This window comes from Eschrichtius robustus, chromosome 20 (assembly GCF_028021215.1).
Source record: "Eschrichtius robustus isolate mEscRob2 chromosome 20, mEscRob2.pri, whole genome shotgun sequence".
Taxonomy (NCBI): Eukaryota; Metazoa; Chordata; class Mammalia; order Artiodactyla; family Eschrichtiidae; genus Eschrichtius; species Eschrichtius robustus.
In genome coordinates, this window is record NC_090843.1 from 51,539,145 (window position 1) to 51,560,756 (window position 21,612).

The 21,612-nt window shown below is 34.5% G+C and overlaps 1 protein-coding gene and 1 pseudogene across 4 annotated transcripts in view; both read left to right on the plus strand.

Moving 5' to 3' along the window:
- The window catches only part of TAOK1 (TAO kinase 1), a 166,159-nt gene that overhangs the window by 88,298 nt on the left and 56,249 nt on the right, over positions 1-21,612 (plus strand). For 3 of the 4 annotated variants that reach the window (XM_068531225.1, XM_068531223.1, XM_068531222.1), the window contains 6 exons: positions 2,404-2,475; positions 4,975-5,076; positions 6,743-6,788; positions 7,335-7,431; positions 9,456-9,569; positions 12,215-12,306. In XM_068531225.1, coding sequence (XP_068387326.1) covers positions 2,404-2,475; positions 4,975-5,076; positions 6,743-6,788; positions 7,335-7,431; positions 9,456-9,569; positions 12,215-12,306 — 523 coding nt within the window. Of the gene's footprint in view, positions 1-2,403; positions 2,476-4,974; positions 5,077-6,742; positions 6,789-7,334; positions 7,432-9,455; positions 9,570-12,214; positions 12,307-21,612 lie in introns of those variants that run through there. The other variant, XM_068531226.1, reaches the window with a different exon arrangement.
- On the plus strand, positions 14,977-16,004 carry LOC137755280 (lysine-rich coiled-coil protein 1-like; annotated as a pseudogene).

Consider the following 21,612-nt stretch of genomic DNA (forward strand, 5'->3'; position numbering starts at 1 on the left):
GAATCTTGAAAAAAGCCAGTCACAAAAGACCACATATTACATAGTTCCATTTATATGAAATGTCCAGTATGGTCAAGTCTCTAGAGACACGGAAAAGTAGATTAGTTGTTGCTTAGGGCCGAATGGGTTTTTTTTTTTTAATGAAGAAAAGAATTTTATTGTAAAATACACATAAAATTTACCGTTTGACCATTTCTAAATGAACAATTTGGAGTTTCTTTTTGAGGTGATGAAAGTCCTAAAATTGACTGTAATGATGGTTGCATATATCTGTGAATGTTCGAAATGCCACTGAATTGTACACATTAAAATGGGTGAATTGTATGGCATGTAAATTATATCTCAGCTCTTATAAAAGAGCGCAGTATAGCTGTTTAGACATGATTAAAATAAAGAGGTTCATAGATAGATAAGCAGAGAACATTTTGGAAAAATAAATTTATATTCAAGCAGGACGTCTGTGGATAGATCCGCTTCACCCATTACAATAAGTGGTGCCAGTTTCCTAACCAGTACACTGGTAATTGAAATTGGAATGTGATTAAGTTTCCCAGGGCCCACTTAACTGTCTTTTTTTTTTTTCCCCAAGCCACTCTATTGAGATAAAATTTACATATGTGCTGTCTTTTTTAACAAGTTTTAAAGTATAAATTACATACCATAAGTTCACCAATTTTATGCCTACATTTCAATGATTGTCAGTAAATATAGAGTTTTGCAGCCATCACCATAATCTAATTTAGAACATTTTATCTTTGGGAACTCATTAAAAATCTGAATTGAAGATGAGTTCTTCCAACAGATGATTTGAGGTGGTTCTGACACTTTTAGTGAACCCATTTAAAATATTTTGCAGCTAGTCTCATGTGCCTTCTTAATATATAATCATTTTTTTAACACATGGAAGTTTGGCTTTTCTAGTTAACTGTTGTGGTTGTTACATTTTTATTACCTTTTTTCAGAATTACCTCAACAATGTTAAGTAATAATTGTGATAGCATTTTAGCAGTTTTAAGCCTGATTAGCAGTAGTTTACAATAGAGGTGATTTATCATGTTAAGGAATTACCTTTCTAATTTGTGTTTCCTAAGAGTTTGGCCTTCTTTGCAATTGAATACATTTAGAGTTGGGCACTTCTGCATTTTCAGGATTTATTGAGCATTTATAAGTATATATATGTGTGTGTGTGTGTGTGTGTTTATTTATTTGTTTGTTTGTTCCCCCTTTAACTTTTAAAAATTGTGGTAAATTATGAGATTTTTTTCTAGTATTAGAATCTTTTTCATTTCTGTAATTTTATCCAGATGAAAAATTATATATATTAGTGTATTTTATCCAAATTAAAAATTATTTTAATGCTCTATAATATTTTAAAATTTTTATTTAGAGTTTTCTTGTCTATATTTACAAGTGAAATTGATATCTAACTTGCTATTTTGTGCTGTTTGTGAGGTTTTAGTTATTGGGTTATACTGCCTTCTTAAAATTAATGGGCTAGCTTTCCTTTTTTTCCCCCCTTATATCCTGGAAAGTTCACCTGGTAAAACTATTTCCCACTGAAGAGTATTTTATATTTGTTTATTTGTTTGTTTAATATTTGTTTATTGGGCTGCATTGGGTTTTCGTGTGGCAAGTGAGATCTTTGTTGCTGTGTGTGGGATCTTCGTTACAGCATGTGGGATCTTTAGTTATGGCATGCAAGATCTTTAGTTGCAGCATGTGAACTCTTAGTTGCGGCATGTGGGATCTAGTTCCCTGACCAAGGATCAAACCCAGGCCCCCTGCACTGGGAGCTCGGAGCCACTGGACCACTGGGGAAGTCCCTACGTTTTGTTTTGTTTTTTTGCGGCTTGTGGAATCTTAGTTCCCTGACCAGGGATTGAACCCGTGCCCTCGGCAGTGAAAGCCGGGGTCCTCACCGCTGGACTGCCAGGGAATTGCCCACTCAAGAGTATTTTAAAGACAATTCATTGGTGTTCTTTTCAGTCTGCCACCATTGTTTGTTTTACTTACATTTTCTTCTTTAGATCAGTTTTAGTAATTTATTCCTTCCAGAAAATTGTCCATTTCATTGAGATTTCAAAATTGATTAGCATAGGCTTGTATATACTAGTCTTGTTTTGTCTCTCTGTTACAGTGCTATTCAAATTTCTGGTTTTTCCTCTTAACTAGATCTCTCAAAGATAAACCCTGCTTTATATTTCTTTCCAAAGTACCAGTTCCTGGATGATTTGATAAGTTTCACTATATGGTTATTGGGTTTTTTTTGTTTTTAATGTTCTTTAAAGGCAGTTTTGATGCTCCTTTTGACATGGTAGCTCATAAATGCTTTTATTCTCAAATAAATTATTGCCCAGATTTAATCTGTTAATTTTTACAATAGTTCTTTCTTTGTTTTTTTAGGCACGAGATGTGCGCACCAATGAAGTGGTGGCTATCAAGAAAATGTCTTATAGTGGAAAGCAGTCCACTGAGGTAGGTGAAATATTTATATTCTTCTTGACATGTTAGAAAAAGACATACTGTTTTTAATTGAGGGTAGCTGGGAATTTTTTCAAAAAAGTGTAGCATACCTAAAAGTATACGAATATTAAGAATATATCTCAGTGTATTTTCTTTCACAAACTGAGTGTACCCGTTTAACTTGTACCTAGAGCCATAAACAGCATATTACTGGCATTCCAAAAGCCCACCTGTCCCCCTGCTTTTAATTTTTTAACTGTGGTGTAATATATTACTTTATCTTTATCATAGAAGGCTTATCAGTTTCTAAAAGAGTAAACTAGAATAAGATGCATTTAACAGTAAATTATATTGGATGTAATTTTTTTAATGATTCAGACATTAAGGGCTGATTTAAGCAAACTTTAATCAGCAGACAATATATATCTAGTCTGAAAAATTTTTTTAAATACAATTATTGATACTACACTGAGTATACTTTAGTTCACTAATATTGTGAGTAGTTTTTTTTAGTATATTTATTTTGTTTAATTGCATAAATTTATTTTATGAAATATAGTCTACTGTTAAAAACTAGGATCTGTCAGTCTTTAATTTTTCAATGTAATTATTTTTAATTGTGGTAAAATACACATAACAAATTTACCATCATAACCATTTTCAAGTATGTACTTCAGTGGCTTTAAGGACATTCACATTGTTTTGCATCCATCACCACCATTCATCTCCAGAACTCTTTTCATCTTGAAAAACTGCAATTCTTTACCCATTAAACAATAACTCCCCACTCCCTCCTCCCCTCAGCCCTTGGATATCACTCCTCTATTTTCTGTCTTTATGAATTTGACTACTTTAAGTATCTCATGTAAGTGAAATCATGCAGTATTTGTCCTTTTGTGACTGGCTTATTTCACTTTACATAATGTCCTCAGAGTTCATCCATGTTGTGGTATGTGTCAGAATTTCCATCCTTTTTAAGGCTAATATTCCTCTGTGTGTGTGTGTGTGTGTGTAAAACACTACATTTTATTTATCCATCCATTCATCTGTCAGTGGATGCTTAGGTTCCTACTGTCTCTTGGTTATTGAGTCCTTAGTCTCAGTACTTTAGGTGTATGCCCAGAGTTGGAATTGCTGGATCAGTCTTTAATTTTTAAAGACTTTGGTTTTCTACTTTTTTGGAATCTCTTTATTTTATGATAAATCTTGTTTTTGTAACGATCATACTATGAATATGATAACACTGTTATGATTATATCACTGTTCCATCATTTTGATACCTAAAAAACTCAGTTTCTTACAGGATTACTCTCATTTATATTCTATTCTGTAGCACAACTTCAGAGCTAGCTTTCATAGGCAAACTTGTACTGTGTCTGTTCGATTAGTCACACCTAGAACAAAAAGTTTCATTTAGGGCATCATCTTTTCACAGCTAATATTAACGTCTTTCATGAAATTTTTTTACATTGAAAAATGCAGGGGGCCATGAAACATTTTCTGAGTTTAACATCTTATATCTTATACATTTTGTATAAAACACTGTGAACATATTTTGCTGTATTTTGTTGAGGGCTTGTGAAATAACATCGGTGATATATGGATCTTACATTCTAGTACAAAACATTTTTTAAAGTTTCCTATTATGCCAGTTTCCCTGCTTTTAGAAATATGGCCCAAGTCAGTGGTAAAGGTTGAAAAAACTAAAACAAGAACAAAAAATAGATTCCTCATTCTCACCCCACAGCTGCTAAGCCTCTAGAGTCTCTGGGTGTAGACACGGTAACCAGTATTTTTAGAGTTCTCTGGTTGCTTCTTAAGAGTAACTATGTTTAGGACATGGCCTAAGTGTCTAAGGTTGTCATGGAGTAGCTTATGGCTGAAGGTTTATCTGTATTTCCTGGTAGGTGTCATTGAGGAATGCTCTTAGTAAAATATGTAGGGAAATGTTTTCATACTGTTTTTTTTTTTCTGTGAACTTTCCCATATAATAACTAATTGTTCTCTAGCATTTTATTTTAGGAAGTGTGCACTTACGGGTTTAAATCTTCGTTTGAATTTAAAAAGCAAACAAAACCTTAACGTTTGGTAGAACACATAAGCCAAAAACACAATAGATGAACTTTATGGTATGTAAATTATACATCAAAAAGCTGCAAATAAGAAGGGAGGATGAACTTTTGAAGAAAAATCACTAAATATGGTATATAGTTTTCATCGGCATGTTTGGTGTGTGGTTGTAAAATTTTAATAAGACTCATTGATGATAAGTTTTACCAAACTAAAATTTGTCCTACCATGAATGAAATAATTTTATAAATTATGTAATTGAGTTATAAACTATATGAACATAACTTTTTAATTTATTATTTTGATATTTACATATTACAAATGAAGTTTAATGTTCTCAATAACCCTTCTTAATCTGATTACTTTTTTTCTTATATAACTTTCTCAGGAAAAGCACCTGTTCATAATTTTTTCCTTCATTCGTTTTTTTTCTCCCCATAGAAATGGCAGGATATTATTAAGGAAGTCAAGTTTCTACAAAGAATAAAACATCCCAACAGTATAGAATACAAAGGCTGCTATTTACGTGAGCACACAGCATGGGTAGGTATATGCTTCCCCCTTGCTGTAATTTTAGTTGGTTTCTGTTTAGAGTTAATTATTTCAAGAATGTCTCAAAATGGTTGTGTAATCCCATGCAGAAACGCCTTGAAATGTTAGTTCATTCTGAGAGGGAGAGCAGCTTTTCCTAGAACTCCTAGGCAGGAGAGGGAATGTATGTTTTGCGAGTTTACTGCAGAGATTTAGCTGACATTTATGTACATTTTTTGTACTCATTTTTTAAGGTAAATGGTGACTAGGGTTTGTTTTACTTCAAACACTCTCCTTGATCTCCTTGGTGAATTTATTTTATCTCAAGTAGAATCTTTTTAATAATATATTACATGGTACATGGTAAAATGTTCTCTGACATCTTTTAGTAGTATCATTCTTCAAATGGTTTATCAAACATTGTGAAAGCAATCCTGTTACTTGAGGATGAAATCTAGCCTATCTTTGACATAAACATATTGTAATCTATTTAACTACAAAGATCTTGGTGAAGTCCTGATGAGTCCTGGTGAAATTTGAACTGATTATGATTCCTTGGCTGAATAATACTAACGCTAGAGAATTGAGACACTTTGTTATAAGAAGTGGTGATTAATTTTGCCCCGTTGTTACCGCTGAGGTGACACGGTAGTAATACCGTAGCATTGTGGGCATAACTGTATCTTTTAAGAGAGAGGCTAAATTTTCTTTAAATGGGAATGATCCCTTATTTTGCATAATTAATAAGTCACAGCTAATTATCATTTTAGTATCCTAAACCTAGATTTGTAATGTTTGGTGCATTTTTATCCAGTTTAATTTTGGTGGTGATGGCGGTACTCCTAAATACAAGGCTGTGGTTAAAGAAAAAACAGTGACATTGGGGAGATTACCTCTCTGTCTCTCATGTTTCTCCATTTGTAAAATAAGGATAGTAATAGGGCCTACCTCATAAGGTGGTTGTGAGGATTAAATTAGGTTTTTTTTTTTTTAATATTTATTTATTTGGTGGCACTGGGTCTTAGTTTTGGCAGGTGGGCTCCTTAGTTGTGGCTCATGGGCTCCTCAGTTGTGGCTGGCAGGCTCCTTAGTTGTGGCATGCAAACTCTTAGCTGCTGCATGCATGTGGGATCTAGTTCCCTGACCAGGGATCGAACCCGGGCCCCCTGCATTGGGAGCGTGGAGTCCCAACCACTGCACCACCACTGCTAATTAAGGGAAGTCCCTTAATTAGCTTTAATATATATATAATATCTGGGACATAGAAGGTGCTCTGTGTTTGCTTTAACTGTAACCTAAGCTTTGTATATATAGTTCCAAAGGACAGTTTTTTGCTTCCTAGCAATTACTAAAGTATTGCTTTAGTACTATAGATTAATAGTAACAGAATATGTATATTCCTTTATAATTTTAGTAGTAGTTATATATGAAATACACATCTTATACAAATGATTATATGTTGGTATTGTAAAAGATTAATGTATCATTAGCTTATCTTTACATATGCAACTTAATAAATTACTAGATACATAAATACTCATTTTTTAAGGTAAATGGTGACTAGGGTTTGTTTTACTTCAAACTGTCTTCTTGATCTCCTTGATGAATTTATTTTATCTCAAGTAGAATCTTTTTAATAATATATTTTAATGCTTATATAATTTTTCTTCCCATGTAGCTTGTAATGGAATATTGTTTAGGATCTGCTTCAGATTTACTAGAAGGTAGGTTTCCTTTAATCATTAAGAAAAAATAGTATTAGCAAAATAAAATGAGTATTCAATAAGAGGTTTCTTAAATAACGTACAAATTTTCCAGAAAGAATAAAAATCGTAACCTTTCTATATTCTCTGCGTAGTATGCACTATCCTCATTAAATGTTACGTACTAGCATAAAAAAGGTGATTTTTCTCTCATTTTGACTTAAGTTTTTTTGGATTCTTTGTCATTCAGCTTAATCTGTTCCTTTTGTTCAGAATGAAGATATTAGAATAAAGGGAGAACTTTTATTACTTTTGTTTTTGTAATCACCAAATAATTGCTTAATGTTGTTAACTTAGAGGAAAATTGGCTGTGGACTATATACTTTAACAGCTAGGCACAACTGTATACTAGTTATAAAGTTCAATAGCATTATTTTATTATCTTTGGAAGGAAATCCCGTCTTGCTAAATGTTAGTTTTTAAAAATTGCCCTATATATTAGGTATGTATTTTTAAACAAAAATGTTCTTTATAATAAATATTTTCAAATAACTTTTTTATTTTAAGTTCACAAAAAGCCATTACAAGAAGTGGAAATAGCAGCAATTACACATGGTGCTCTCCAGGGATTAGCCTACTTACATTCTCATACCATGATCCATAGGTAAGCACTTTGAAAATTATTATATATTAACAAGCAAATGGCTTGTTACATTATTAACTTATTAACCCTGAAAGTTTTGTTGGTTATAGCCAAGTAAAACCATTTCTTATAAACTCAGGTTTTTTAGATTGTCCATGTTGAAAAGTACGTACTAGTACACTTGATCTCTTTGTTTAGGATAATTTTTATCTTTGTCTACACATGTTGCTGGATTTTCCGAAGTTCAGGCGTACCTCATTTTGTTATGCTTTGCTTTATTGCACTTCACAGATACCTCGTTTTTTACAAATTTAAGGTTTGTGGCAACCCTGTGTCAAGCAGGACTCTAGGTGCCGTTTTTCCAACAGCATTTGCTCACTTTGTGTTACTGTCACATTTTGGTAATTCTCACAGTATTTCAAACTTTTTCATCATTTTATTTGTTATGGTGATCTGTGATCATTGATCTTTGATGTTACCATTATGATTGTTTTGCCATTTATTAGCAGTAAAATATTTTAAAATTAAGGTATGTACATTTTTTTTTTAGAGATAATGCTACTGCACACTTAGTAGCCTACAGTATAGTGTAAACATAACTTTTATATGCACTGAGAAACCAAAAGATTCATATGACTTGCTTTATTGTGTATTCTGTTTGTTAGGGTAGTCTGGAATCAAACCTGTAGTATCTCTTAGGTATGCCTGTATGTGCACTTTACAGATTTGTGCACATTTAATTGAAATTAATTGTAGAATCATTTAATTTGGGGAATAGAAAAGACATTAGGGATTATATAGTCTTACTTTTTTCATTTTACCAGTGAAGAAACTGATGCCCCAATTTGTGACTAATTTCCCAAAGTTTACAAAGCCAGGTGCATTTAGACTAGAAGTAAACCTAGATCTTCTGTCTTCCTGGTAACTGATAATGCCAGATTTATTCCATTGATTCCATGATATGGATAAATAGAAGATAGTTAATACTTTTTACGCTCTGAGTATTAATCCTTGATGATCCTTGATAATGAAGAGTAAGATTAAGCCATTCTATAATGCATTTTTAGCATTGGTATTGGTTTTACCTGTTTTAGAAGGAAATTAGCATTTTTTTATTATATGTGTGAATCAGGCAATACATGTTAAACTATATAGTAGAGTCAATTGTGAGTTAATATGATTTTTTCTTTTTTAAGATGAGGATTGTAAGGTCCAAGAGAAATTTACATACTAGTAAGTAAGTGAATAGAAGATTTAGAATTATAACCTAAGGTCTTCGCACTGCACAGCTTGTGGGATCTTAGTTCCCTGACCAGGGATTGAACCCAGGCCCAAGGCAGTAAAAGCGCTGCCAGGGAATTCCCTAAAGTGCCTCTTCATTTTTAAAAAACAAATGGAAGGAAAACAGATTAATTTAGTGTTATGTCCATTACAATAGTAAGAATTGACAAGTGCTTGGCAACTTAGTTTTTCTGTTTTTGAAAGGTTAAGTGTACGTTATGGTGTCCGTTGGACATACAGTCCCATTTTATAAATATCCATAATTTTCTGGGATCATGGATATTACATTATCCATATGTTTGTTTTCATTTCATATCCTAAGGGTGGAAATGATATGAATAATCCTTTTTTAAAAATTGGGGGCATGAAATTCTTTTTTTTTTTTTTTACATTAAGTAGGTTACTCAGAAATCTTAAAATTGTGAAGGAGTGGTCCGCTATTTAAATTTAATTTTTAAAACCATTATTTGTACCAATAAACAGGACCTCAAATGTAGACTAATACACTTTAATTACCTGATTTTCTGTCTTGTTTTTACTGCTATTTTGCCTTCTCTTTTACAAAGTTGTTACTATATATGAATTCTGTATTTCTTGTATTCTAATTTGGATCTTAATTCTCATCCCAATTGAGAGATTATCCTAGGACTTAATTATTTTGATTTCTCCTTCTCTGTTTTACAAATTTTTATTTGATTTTTATCATTTTTTTACACAACCCAGTGAAGGAAAGAGAAGTAATTTTCTGTGTTCCTTAAACCCAGAGATATCAAAGCAGGAAATATCCTTCTGACAGAGCCAGGCCAGGTGAAACTTGCTGACTTTGGATCCGCTTCCATGGCATCTCCTGCCAATTCTTTTGTGGGAACGCCATATTGGTAAGAATTATCTTATCTGGATTTGATCTTCATAATTGATATTGTGTGTGGTTGTGTGTTTTTAAGATGTCTTTTTCCTGAAAATATAATGTTATTTTGGACATTTTAACTTTAAGCATTATAGTTAGTTTCAAATATAGATTGGGAGTGCTCCCCTTACACCCCCCATTTTTAAAATTTGTCCCCCCTACATTTTCCTTCCTATGATTATCTGCATCATATATTGGGTGTGGGAGTGGAAACATTCAATAAAAATTCAAGTGGGGAAAAGATAGAAATGCTAAGTGGAAATGTGTGTGTTTTCTTTAGATTTATATTTACTATATATCATTGATCTTCAGACTAGGAGTACCTAAAGACTGGTAGTGGACTTGGAGTTCTCTGGGGTTTTTTGTTTTTATTTGTTATTATGGAGAATTTCAAATATACATAACACTAGACAAAAGTATAATGAACCCTACATATCATTCATTCAGCCCAGCAACTTTATCCCCATGGGTAGTCCTGCCCTATGCACTCACCTCTCCCTTTCTTCCTCTCCCCTCAGTTATTTTGAAACATTCTGGACATCATCTAATTTTATCCATAAATAATTCGTTATTCATGTCAGCAAGTTTGAAGGGAATAATTTTCCAGATCTTCAACTTTCAAATGTATCCTCTTTCTCTGTGTATGCTGAGAGCTGTGTCTTAGGCCCACTACATCATCTTTCTCACCTGCCTTTCAAATCTCCCTTCTCCTGCCTCATAAAAGAAAGGCTTCTAACCCACCCTGAATATTACAGTGATGCATTGCTCTGGGGTGTAAAAGCCTCAAAGCAACACCAGAGGAACAATTTGAGAAGATGTAGCATCTGTCAGATATATTGAAGAGTCAGGACAAAACTCTTGGCAAGTCCTTGTACCTTTCCAGTCATCTCCCTTCCGTTCCTTTTACCGTTTGCTTTTTCTTTCTCCCCAGTTATCTTCCTTCTCTTCTTTTCTTCTAGTGTAGAATTCATAACTGACATGGTTGTTGTGGGGACACATTAACATGTTATTTGCGTTGAATTCAGACTTTTTTCTGGTAGAAGGTGATTTTGATTTGACTGATAAGACCATGAAGACTGATTTTGCTAACTAGATTATAGGGCAGTGTTTTTAATAAATTGAATGAACTAATTCTGCAACTCCAAGTTTTTAATATCTTTAAAGCACATACACAATATACGTACATACACTATGCATTATATCCTTTGCAACTATTAAATTTATAAAATTTACATATCAACTCAAAAGTGTGCAAGGGATACATAGTTTTTATAAATTCATTGAAGGTAAATAAATGAATTAAAAATTTGAAGACCACTGCTCTAGATGACCAAAAATTTCTATGTAAAACCCTAGTTTAGATAGAGTCCCCCCCATAAAAAAGGGTTCTGTGAGCGAATAATATTTCTCAGTGCTTCCCCTCTTTAGATATTAATGATGAATATTAGATACTAAAAAGGCCCTCGAAAGTTCTGCAATAAAAAAACAGATTACTTGCTTAACTTTTCTTAACTTGATAATTTCTCAAACTTCCTTCAGCATCTTAAAGAACACATTGACAATTGAAAGTTTATAATAAAGTAAACATATTGGTTAATTTGTATATAGTGTATTTGGAGCACAGGAACTAGGTTCATATTTATATGTCTTTACACAAATGCACGTGTGCACACACACACAAACACACACACAGGGATACCTGGTAATAATCTTATTGAAGCAGTCAGCAACTGTTCTAAGTACCTATCTGTGCTTAATACCAAATACATATGAAGTATAAGGTAAAGTATCATCAAGAACCACGGACTCTAGTTGAAGACATGAATTAGTGTTTCATTTTTTGTAGGCTTTTTTGGGGGGGTTTTGTTTTGTTTTTTGTGTTTTTTTGGCTGTGCTGAGTGGCATGTGGGATCTCCCCAACCAGGGATCAAACCTGCCACACCCCCTGCAATGAATGGAAGCGTGGAGTCTTAATCACTGGACTGCCAGGGAAGTCCTGCATTTCATTTTATCACCAAGACACCTGTTGTTGGTTGGTTATAAAGTTGATAATTTTGTGATTGTTTTAGTTGTGAGCTGCCCTAGCCACTTTTGTCATGGGACACTATTCTAATTTGAAAGAAAGACTGACAAGCTATGGTTATTCAGCGTTGGATATTGTGATAGGTACTTTCTGAAATAAATGGAGTGAGTTTGTCATTTCAAGGGAAACAACTGATGGTATTCAATGCCATTGGTAAAATTCCATCTTTCAAGCAAAAATTAGATGGGATCCTGAGACCAAAATGTTTGAGAATCACTGGCCTAAAGGCTATACAGTATTAGAATTTGCAGACTTGAACAGATGCAGAATACAGTCCTGCTCTAGGGCATCCTTCCTTTAGGATGCTGTTACATGATCATGACACATGGTGAGAATGAGTCACACTATATATGCAAAGGTAAATATTTACCTCACAACCTGTAATACATTTATTTCATATTATAAAAATTCTTAATGTCCAGATATAGTGCCTGGAATTCACACCAGGTGTTCTCCATATAGATAGTCATTACATTTTAAAAGAATAGCATACTTTTTTTTAACTTTAATTTAAATGACATTTTATTTTTTAGGATGGCCCCAGAAGTAATTTTAGCCATGGATGAAGGACAGTATGATGGAAAAGTAGATGTATGGTCTCTTGGTATAACGTGTATTGAACTAGGTAAGCATGTTCTTTATTACTATGTAGTAAATTTTGATCAAAGTTTTACCTCAATTTCTATACCAAATTACAGCTTTTTATTTTTTATGTTGGTTACTAAGGGGAGCAGTATGTTTATTACATAGTTTTCATTTTGGTTATCTGGTAATTTTTATATATATTAGCTTAGGTATGTTGTATTTGCTCTGTTATATTAGGTCTAAAATAATTTCCACTATAGTATTAATTAAGTTTGAGGTATCTGTGTCTTATTATTAATGAGTATTTGTTAAACACTTGGAATATATATGTGATTACTAGATTTACCATCTATAGATGGTCTCTAAAGCATTTATGAGTTACTTACCTTTACCTAGGATACTTATTACTTTGCGTTAGATTTGAGAATTAGCTGTCAGGCTGCATACATACTGTAGTAGTTTGATTTTATGCACACATTTTATTCTGTTGCCCATAAATGGAACTATGCTTAAAGCAGCGGACCACCATAACTTTACTAACATTCCCAATGTAAGTGAGCCAGGTGGGTAATTGAACTGTCACTGTAACTGAAGATGATGGCCATCTTCTTGCTCTTGATTCCGCAGGCTTCCCCCCACAAGCCCAATATCCTTTTCTTTTTTTCCTTCTTATAAGAACATTCCATTAAACTTTATTTAAAAATAAGAGTATTTAATTGAACCATTCTAGGAGTGACCAAGGATTGAAAACAACACATTAAAGTAAAAATCCATGTGTAATTTTGACAAATCATATTTATTTTAAAGTTTGATAACAGCAGTAAACAGAGATTTGGCGATTACCATAATGCCATTCTCCTCTGATCTCTTCATCTCAGTTTGAGGTTTGCAAAATGTTTCTTCCATTTGAAAGTATCTTTTAAGTGTCTTAAATTCTTTTTCTCTTGATTCTTCTTCCTACTGGTAGATCCTAATTACTTCCTTAAGAAACCTGGGTATAAATGTAAAAAAGCTGGTTAATATATTCTGCCCATGGGTTATTTTTACACTCTTATGCTGGCTGATGCATATATGTGCGCCTTGGTGATAGCGAAATTGCATTAATGGTCCTGTTAGATATCAATGATATATTTTAATGTTTATCTGATTAGAAAGTATTCATTGGCTAATTGTACTGCTCAGAAAGAAATCTCTCTAAACTCTGCAGTTTCTGTGAAATGGTCTCTTTTTTCCAGACTTTTCTAGCTTCTTTTTATTATAGTTCATAAGATAGAATTACTTCACAGTGAGAGTTTTTATGCTTATAATAAAGCAACTTCAGAAGATGTGACTGCCTTTGGATAATTTCAAATGGGTGAGATGTCTTAAAGAAATTCTTAGCGTTTTAGGCATACATTAGGCATCTTCAACTTTTATAAATAGTCTTTCATAATCACTTTTAAAATTTTTACTTACAAATGTTTTGAATTATGAAGTTGTTCTAAGTTCAGGAACTATATTTTAAGCCTGCTTTGGGTTCCAAGGGAAAGGTCTAGAGGAGCACAAACAAATAAAACTGTCTGCATTGGTAGAAATGTTCTGTGTCTGCATGCCTTTTGAGCACTTGAAATGTGGCTAATGTAACTGAGGAACTGAGCTTAAAATTGTATTTTTCTTTTAATATTTATTTATTTATTTGGTTGTGCTGGGTCTTAGTTGTGGCATGCAGGATCCTTGTTTCCGCGTGCGGGATCTTCGTTGCGGCACGCAGAATCTTTAGTTGTGGCATGCGGTATCTTTAGTTGTAGCATGCAGTATCTCTTAGTTCTGGCATGCGGAAACTAGTTCCCTGACCAGGGATCAAACCCTGGCCCCCTGCATTGGGAGCACCGAGTCTTAACCACTGGACCACCAGGGAAGTCCCTTAAAATTGTATTTCATTTAAATAAGTTTACATATAAATAGTCATATGTGGCTAGGGGGTACCCTGTTAGACAGTACAGGTCTATAGGCATGCAAATTAGATTTGTAGTCTTGGGAACTAAATCTGTTACATGCTTTTACTTTAAAATAGTTAAAGATAGTGAATTAAAGCAAACTATTTTCTCGTAGCTTGGTTATGTCTTATGACCAAGAAATCTTAAAGTGCAGGATTTTTCATAGGTGAGTTTATCTGTTTGATTACAGTTAATCTGATGGAAAAGATCCCTAGTTTGTTGTTTTCAGGAATGATTGTACAGTCGTGTTTATAAAAATAAATTTACCACTTTTTTCTGATTATAAAAGTATATATTGAGGATGTAAAATTTCAGAACTGTAAAAGGAGTAAAAGGAAAATAAATCAAAATAAATATAACTACAGTAATTTGTTAATGGATACACAGGATAGAAAGATGTAAATTGTGACATCAAAAACATAAATCAGTGGCGCACCTTGCAGCTATGGCGGCGGTGCGGTGGTGCTGTCCAGTCAGCCGCTGGTGGTGGTGGCGACTTCCTCTCAGGAAGTCCGGTCTCCGCCTCCTGCTCCCACCACGCTTGCTCAGTGGCGGCAGAGGCAGCGGTTGTCCCTGCCTCTCTGCCTCCTCCACCTCGGCCTATCCACCAGCTGGCGTTGGCGGGGAGGGGGACGGTAGTTGTAGACGGCCACCCCGGCCTCAGAGAAGATACCACATTGAGTGAGCAAAGAATGAACTTTTTACAGATACCTTTTGTAAAAGGCTTGTAAGGAATAGTGCCATAATTTGAATCACAATGGATTTCACATTATGAGGTGAATGGGAGTGAAGTATTGGACAAAAATAGATTTTTTAATCTCTGCATCATGGTTTTTAGCTCCTCAGTTGTTGCACAGTCTCACTGTTTGGGGAAAGTTCATGCTAAAAAACTGAAGCAATTAATGGGTGAATATGATCAAATTTCTCCACCAAGTTCTCAACCTGATAAGCAGAATCCCTTGTCAACCTAATGAAGGATTCAAAGAAGACATCTGACTCTTTTCAAGATGAACTTGAAGATTATATCAAAGTGCAGAAAACCAGAGGCTTAGAGCCAAAAACTTGTTTCAGAAAGATGAGAGAGGATTATTTGGAAACCTGTGGATACAAAGAAGAGGTTGATTCTAGACCCAGGTGTAGAATGTTTGATCAAAGACTCCCTTATGAACCCGTCCAGACCTACTGAAGACCATGCAATATTTCACAAGCAGTGGAGAAGCAGTTACCTCAGTGACTACCAGGTCATGACAGCAGGCTGAGACTGGACTCCCTGAACTACTGTCAATTCACCAGGGACTGTTTCTCAGGAAAACCAGTATCCCTGAACTTCAGTCAACAAGAGTAAAACTGTAGCTCATACAGTGTAAAATCTGGAGTTTACAGACACCTCTCCTCAGAAAACAGTACCAGTGCCCATCAAGCTAGTTATAAACAGATACATCAGAAGAGAAAAAGACACCCAGAGGAAGGCTGGGAAAAACCAGAGGAGGAGTGGCCCAAGCATAAGAGGAAGAAAGCTTATGAGGAAATAGATTTAGACAAACACAAGAGCATCCAAAGAAACAAAACAGAGGTGGAAACAGTCAGAGTCAGTACAGAAAAGCTTAAGAACCGAAAGGAGAAAAAAAGCTGAGGTGTAGCCTCTAAGAAAGAGGAACATAAGTGTAGAAAAGAGAAAAAGGAACAAGGGAAAGAAAGGACAGAAGAGGAGATGCTTTGGGACCAGTCTGTCCTTGGATTTTGAAGCTCTTGCATTGGTTCTCCTGAGGTTAAACTGAAAAAATAGTTAAGGAGCTTGGTTTTATGATGTCCATGTTCATATCGCTCTTTTCATGTGAACAGGTACAAAGGCTAAGTGAACAGAAGACATTTAGTGTGCTTGCTCTCCAAAATGGAAATTACTTTTCCTCTCTTCTAAAATCATCACTACATTTTTCTTATACATAATGTAATTTCCCTTAATGAGGGTGGCTCTGCTTTTATTCATCAAATTGCTGTGATGGTGGAAGTATTTTTCCCTTGGGAGGTCATTTATTTTAAATTGGAGGATTAATAGGCTTTATAGAATCTGTTTCTTGATTGGGTGTTAGTTTGGGGTGGGTGTTTTTATATTCATTAGTTTTCTCTGTGAAGCAGTTTAGATTGATTCTTTTTTTCCCTTCATTAGATCTAACTTGCAGTATATTTTCTAGATTGGAAAGTGGAAAATGACATACATTATAATAAGCTTAAGTTACATACAGTTTTAAACATTTCAAAAAGTCTTGATACAAAATCAGTTTATATTCTGGAAATGTTTATAATAAAGTTCTAATTTCTACCAAAAAAACCCATAAATCAAAACCAACAAACGAAAGATAAAACATGGGGGTGGGGAGTAAAAATGTAGAGCTTTTTTAAAACTTAAGTTGTTATCAACTTAAAATAGACTATTATAAATATGTTGTTTTATATATTTTGTAAGCTTCGTATCAATCACAAAGCAAAACCTATAGTAGATACACAAAAGATATAGAGAAAGGAATCCAAACGTAACACTAAAGATAGTCATCAATTCACAAAGTAAGAGAGTGAGAGAAGAAGAAAGGAACAAAGGAATTACAAAACAGCCAGAAACCGATTAACAAAATGGCAATGAGTACATATATTTATCAATAATTACTTTAATTGTAAGTGAACTGAATTCTCCAATCAAAAGAAATGGGATGACTAAATGGATAAAAAAACAAAACCCATGTGTATGTTGCCTACAAGAGAGTCACTTCAGATATAAGGACACATAGAGACTGAAAGTGAGGAATGGAAAAAGATATTCCATATAAATGGAAACCAAAAGAAAGCTAGGGTAGCTATAGTTTTATCAGACAAAATAGACTTTAAAACAAAGACTGTAATAAAAGACAAAGAAGGGCATTACATAATGATTAAAGAAGTCAGTTCAGCAAGAGGATATACCTTTTGTAAATATTTATGCACCCAACATAAGATCACCTAAATATATAAAACAATATAAACAGACCTAAAGGGAGAAATCGACAGCAATACAATTATAGTAGGGGACTTTAATACCCCGTGTTCATCAGTGACTAGATGACAGACAAAAAGTCAATATGCAACATTGGCCTTAAATGACACATTAAACCAAATGGACTTAACAGACACACACAGAACATTTCATCTCAAAGCAACAGAATACACATATTTCTTAAGTGCACAGGGAAGGTTCTCCAGGATAGATCTTCTGTTAGGCCACAAAACAAGTCTTAATAAATTTAAGAAGATTAAAATCACATCAAACTTCTTTCCCAACCACAATCGTATGAAACTTGAAATAAGAAGAAAACTGGAACATTCACAGATATATGGAGATTAAACAAAACAGTACTGAACACTCATGGGTCAAAGAAAAAATCAAAAAATATCTCAAGACAAATGAAAATACCTGGGACTTCCTTGGTGGTCCAGTGGTAAAGAATCCACTTTCCAGTGCAGGGGACGTGGGTAAGATCCCTGGGCAGGAAGATCCCACATGCTGCGGAGCAACTAAGCCCATGCGCCACAACTACTGAGCCTGTGTTCTAGAGCCCATGAGCCACAACTACTGAGCCCGCCTGCCACAACTGCTGAAGCCCGTGCGCCTAGAGCCTGTGCTCCGCAACAAGAGAAGCCACCGCAGTGAGAAGCCCGCACACCACAATGAAGAGTAGCCCCCGCTCGCCGCAACTAGAGAGAAAAGCCCACACGCAGCAATGAAGACCCAACGCAGCCAAAAAATTTAAAAAAAAAAATTTTTTTTTTAAATTATTAAAATCACATCAAACTTCCTTTCCAACCACAGTCGTATGAAACTTGAAATCAATTATAAGGAGAAAACTGGAATATTCACAGATATATGGAGAGTAAACAAGATGGTACTGAGCACTCAGTGGGTCAAAGAAGAAATCAAAAAATATCTCGACAAATGAAAATAGAAATACAACATACTAAAACATATGGGATGCAGCAGGGACTTCCCTGGTGGTCCAGTGGTGAAGAACCCTCCTTCCAGTTGCAGGGGATGCCAGTTAGATCCCTGGTCAGGGAACTAAGATTCCACATGCCTCAGGGCAACTAAGCCCTCACACCACAACTACTGAGCTCACGTGCCTCAATGAAAGAGCCCGTGTGCTGCAAACTACAGAGCCCACACGCTCTGGAGCCCACACACCACAACTAGAGAGAGAAAACCCGCACGCCACAACTAGAGAGAAGCCCGCACACCGCCGCAACTAGAGAGATGCCCGTGCGCTGCAACGAAGATCCCACATGCTGCAACTAAGACCTGATGCAGCCCCCCCCAAAAAAACTAAGGGACAATGGAAAATCAAAGTAATAAATGGGATTTCAAAAAAAAAACCCAAACAAACATGGGATGCAGCAAAAGCAGTTCTAGTTAGCTAATGAGAACCTGCTGTATAGCATAAGGAACTCTACTCAATAATCTGCAATGGCCTATATGGGAAAAGAATCTAAAAAAAAAAAAACGAGAGAGAGTGGATATACGTATATGTATAACAAATTCACTTTGCTCTACACTTCAAACTAACACAACATTGTAAATCAACTATACTCCAATAAAAATTTTTTTGAATGATAAAAAAAAGGCAGTTCTAAGAGGGAAGCTCATAGTGATAAATGCCTACTTTAAGAAACAAGAACAATCTCAAATAAACAACCTAACTTTACACCTCAAGGAATTAGTAAAAGAACAAGCTAAGCCCTAAGTTAGTAGAAGGAAGGAAATAAAGATTAGAGCAGAAATAAGTGAAATAGAGACTAAAAAGACAATAGAAAAGAACAGTGAAACTAAGAGCTGTGTTTTTTAAAAAGATAAACAAAATAGACAAATCTTTAGATAGACTTTTCATAAAAGAAAGAGAACTCAAATAAAATAAGAGATGAAGGAGACATTATCTCTGATAACACAGAAATACTAAAGAATCACAAGAAACTACTATGAACAGTAGTTATACATCAACAAATTGAGCAACCTAACAGAAATGGATAAATTCCTGGAAATATATACAACGTACCAAGACTGAATCATGAAGAAACAGAAAATCTAAACAGACTGATTACTAGTAAGGAGATTGAATCAGTAACCAAAAACCTCCCAACAAACAGAAGTCCAGGACCCAATGGCTTCACTGGTGAATTCTACCAAACATTTAAAGAAGAATTAATACCAGTCATTCTCAAACTCTTCCAAAAAACAGAAGAGGAGGAAACACTACCAAACTTATTTTACAAGGTCAGCATTACCCTGATACCAAAACCAGACAAGGACACTATAAGAAAAGAAAATTACAGGCCAATATTCCTGATGAACATAGATGCAAAAATCCTCAACAAAGTAGTAGCAAACAGTATTCAACAATACAGTAAAAGGATCATACACCATGATCAAGTGGTATTTATTCCAAGGATGCAAGGATGGTTCAAAATGCACAAATCAATCAGTGTGGTACATCACATTAACAAAATGAAGGATAAAAATCATATGATGATCTCAGTAGATGCAGAAAAAGCTTTTGACGGAATTCAGCATCCATTTATGATAAAAATTCTCAACAAAGTGGGTATAGAGGGAACATACCTCAACATAATAAAGACCATATATGGCAAGCTCAAAGCTGACATCATACTCAACAGTGAAAAGCTAAGATATTTTCCTCTGAGATCGGGAACAAGAAAAGGATGCCCACTCTTGCCACTTTTATTCAACATAGTATTGGAAATCCAGATAGGCAAGAAGAAGAAATAAAAGACATCCAAATCAGAAAGGAAGAAGTAAAACTGTCACTATTTGAAGATGACATGGTATTATATACAGAAAACCCTGAAGATTCCACCAGCAAACTGTTAGAACTAATAAACAAGTTCAGTCAAGTTGCAGGGTACAAAATCAGTATACAAAAATCAGTTGTATTTCTGTACACTAATAACAAACTATAAGAAAGAGAAATTAAGAGAACAACCCCATTTACAATCATATCAAAAAGAATAAAATACCTAAGAATAAATTTAACTGAGAAGGTTAAAGACCTGTAAACTGAAAACTATAAGACTTTGATGAGAGAAATTGAAAAGGACACAAATAAATGGGAAGATATTTCGTGCTCATGGATTAGAAGAATGAATATTGTTAAAATGTCCATATTATCCAATGCAATCTACAGATTCGGTGCCATCTCCATCAAAATTCCAATGACGTTTTTCACAGAAATAAAACGAACAGTCCTAAGCTTTGTATGGAACCACAGAAGACCCTGAATAGCAAAAGCAATCTTGGGAAAGAAGAAGAAAGCTGGAGGCATCATACTTCTGTTTTGAACTATATTAGAAAACTTTGGTAATCAAAACAGTATGATATTGGCATAAGACAAACACATAGATCAATGGAACAGGATAGAGAGCCCAGAAATAAACCCATGCATATATGGTTAATTAATTTACAGCAACAAGTCAAGTATAGACTATGGGGAAAGGACAGTGTCTTCAGTAAATGGTGTTGGGAAAACTGGAAAACCACATGCAAAGAGTGAAAATGGACCAGTATCAGGAATTCCCTGGTGGGTCCAGTGGTTAGGACTCGGCACTTTCACTGCCATGGCACGGGTTCAATTTCCTGGTCGGGGAAATAAGATCCTGCAAGCCGCATGGCATGGCCAAAAAAAGAAAAGAAAAGAAAATGGACCACTATCTTATATCATACACAAAAATCAGCTGGTTACATACAGGGGAAATTTATCAAATAAGAAAATATATTAAAGATAATGAGAGTGAGGTTTTTCATTGTCAGAGAGGGGTATTACAAATCATGGAAAGAGGATAAGCTGGAATAAATACTATGGTATTGGATTGGATTTGTGATATTATGGTGAACTCAGTTTTCAATAAACAAATATAGATGTTTAATGTGCATGTATGTGTTCCCTAACTCTATCCACTGAGAGGATCTAAGAACAGTGACACCTCAGTAGCAGTGAGTACATCTATTGCCATAGTTCCTTGGAGTAGGGAAAGTACAAGATGCTCCTGGAACATCTTAGTGTGCCAGAAAGCAAGGAAGGATCAAGGAGTGATGGGGCCATGTGAAAAAAATAGAAGCCATCATAAAAAGGTTCTTACTGCTCAAATGTGAGGCAGTTTGAACATCAAAATAAATGATAATAGCACGTTATAACTTATTAAATAAATAGAAATATACAAGTCCATACAATAAATTAAAGAATAAAATGAAAGTTTTATAAAAAACAGGATATTTATATAAGTACCTTCTCACAAAATACTTATTAATTACAAAGACAAAAAGAGAAACTACTGTGAAG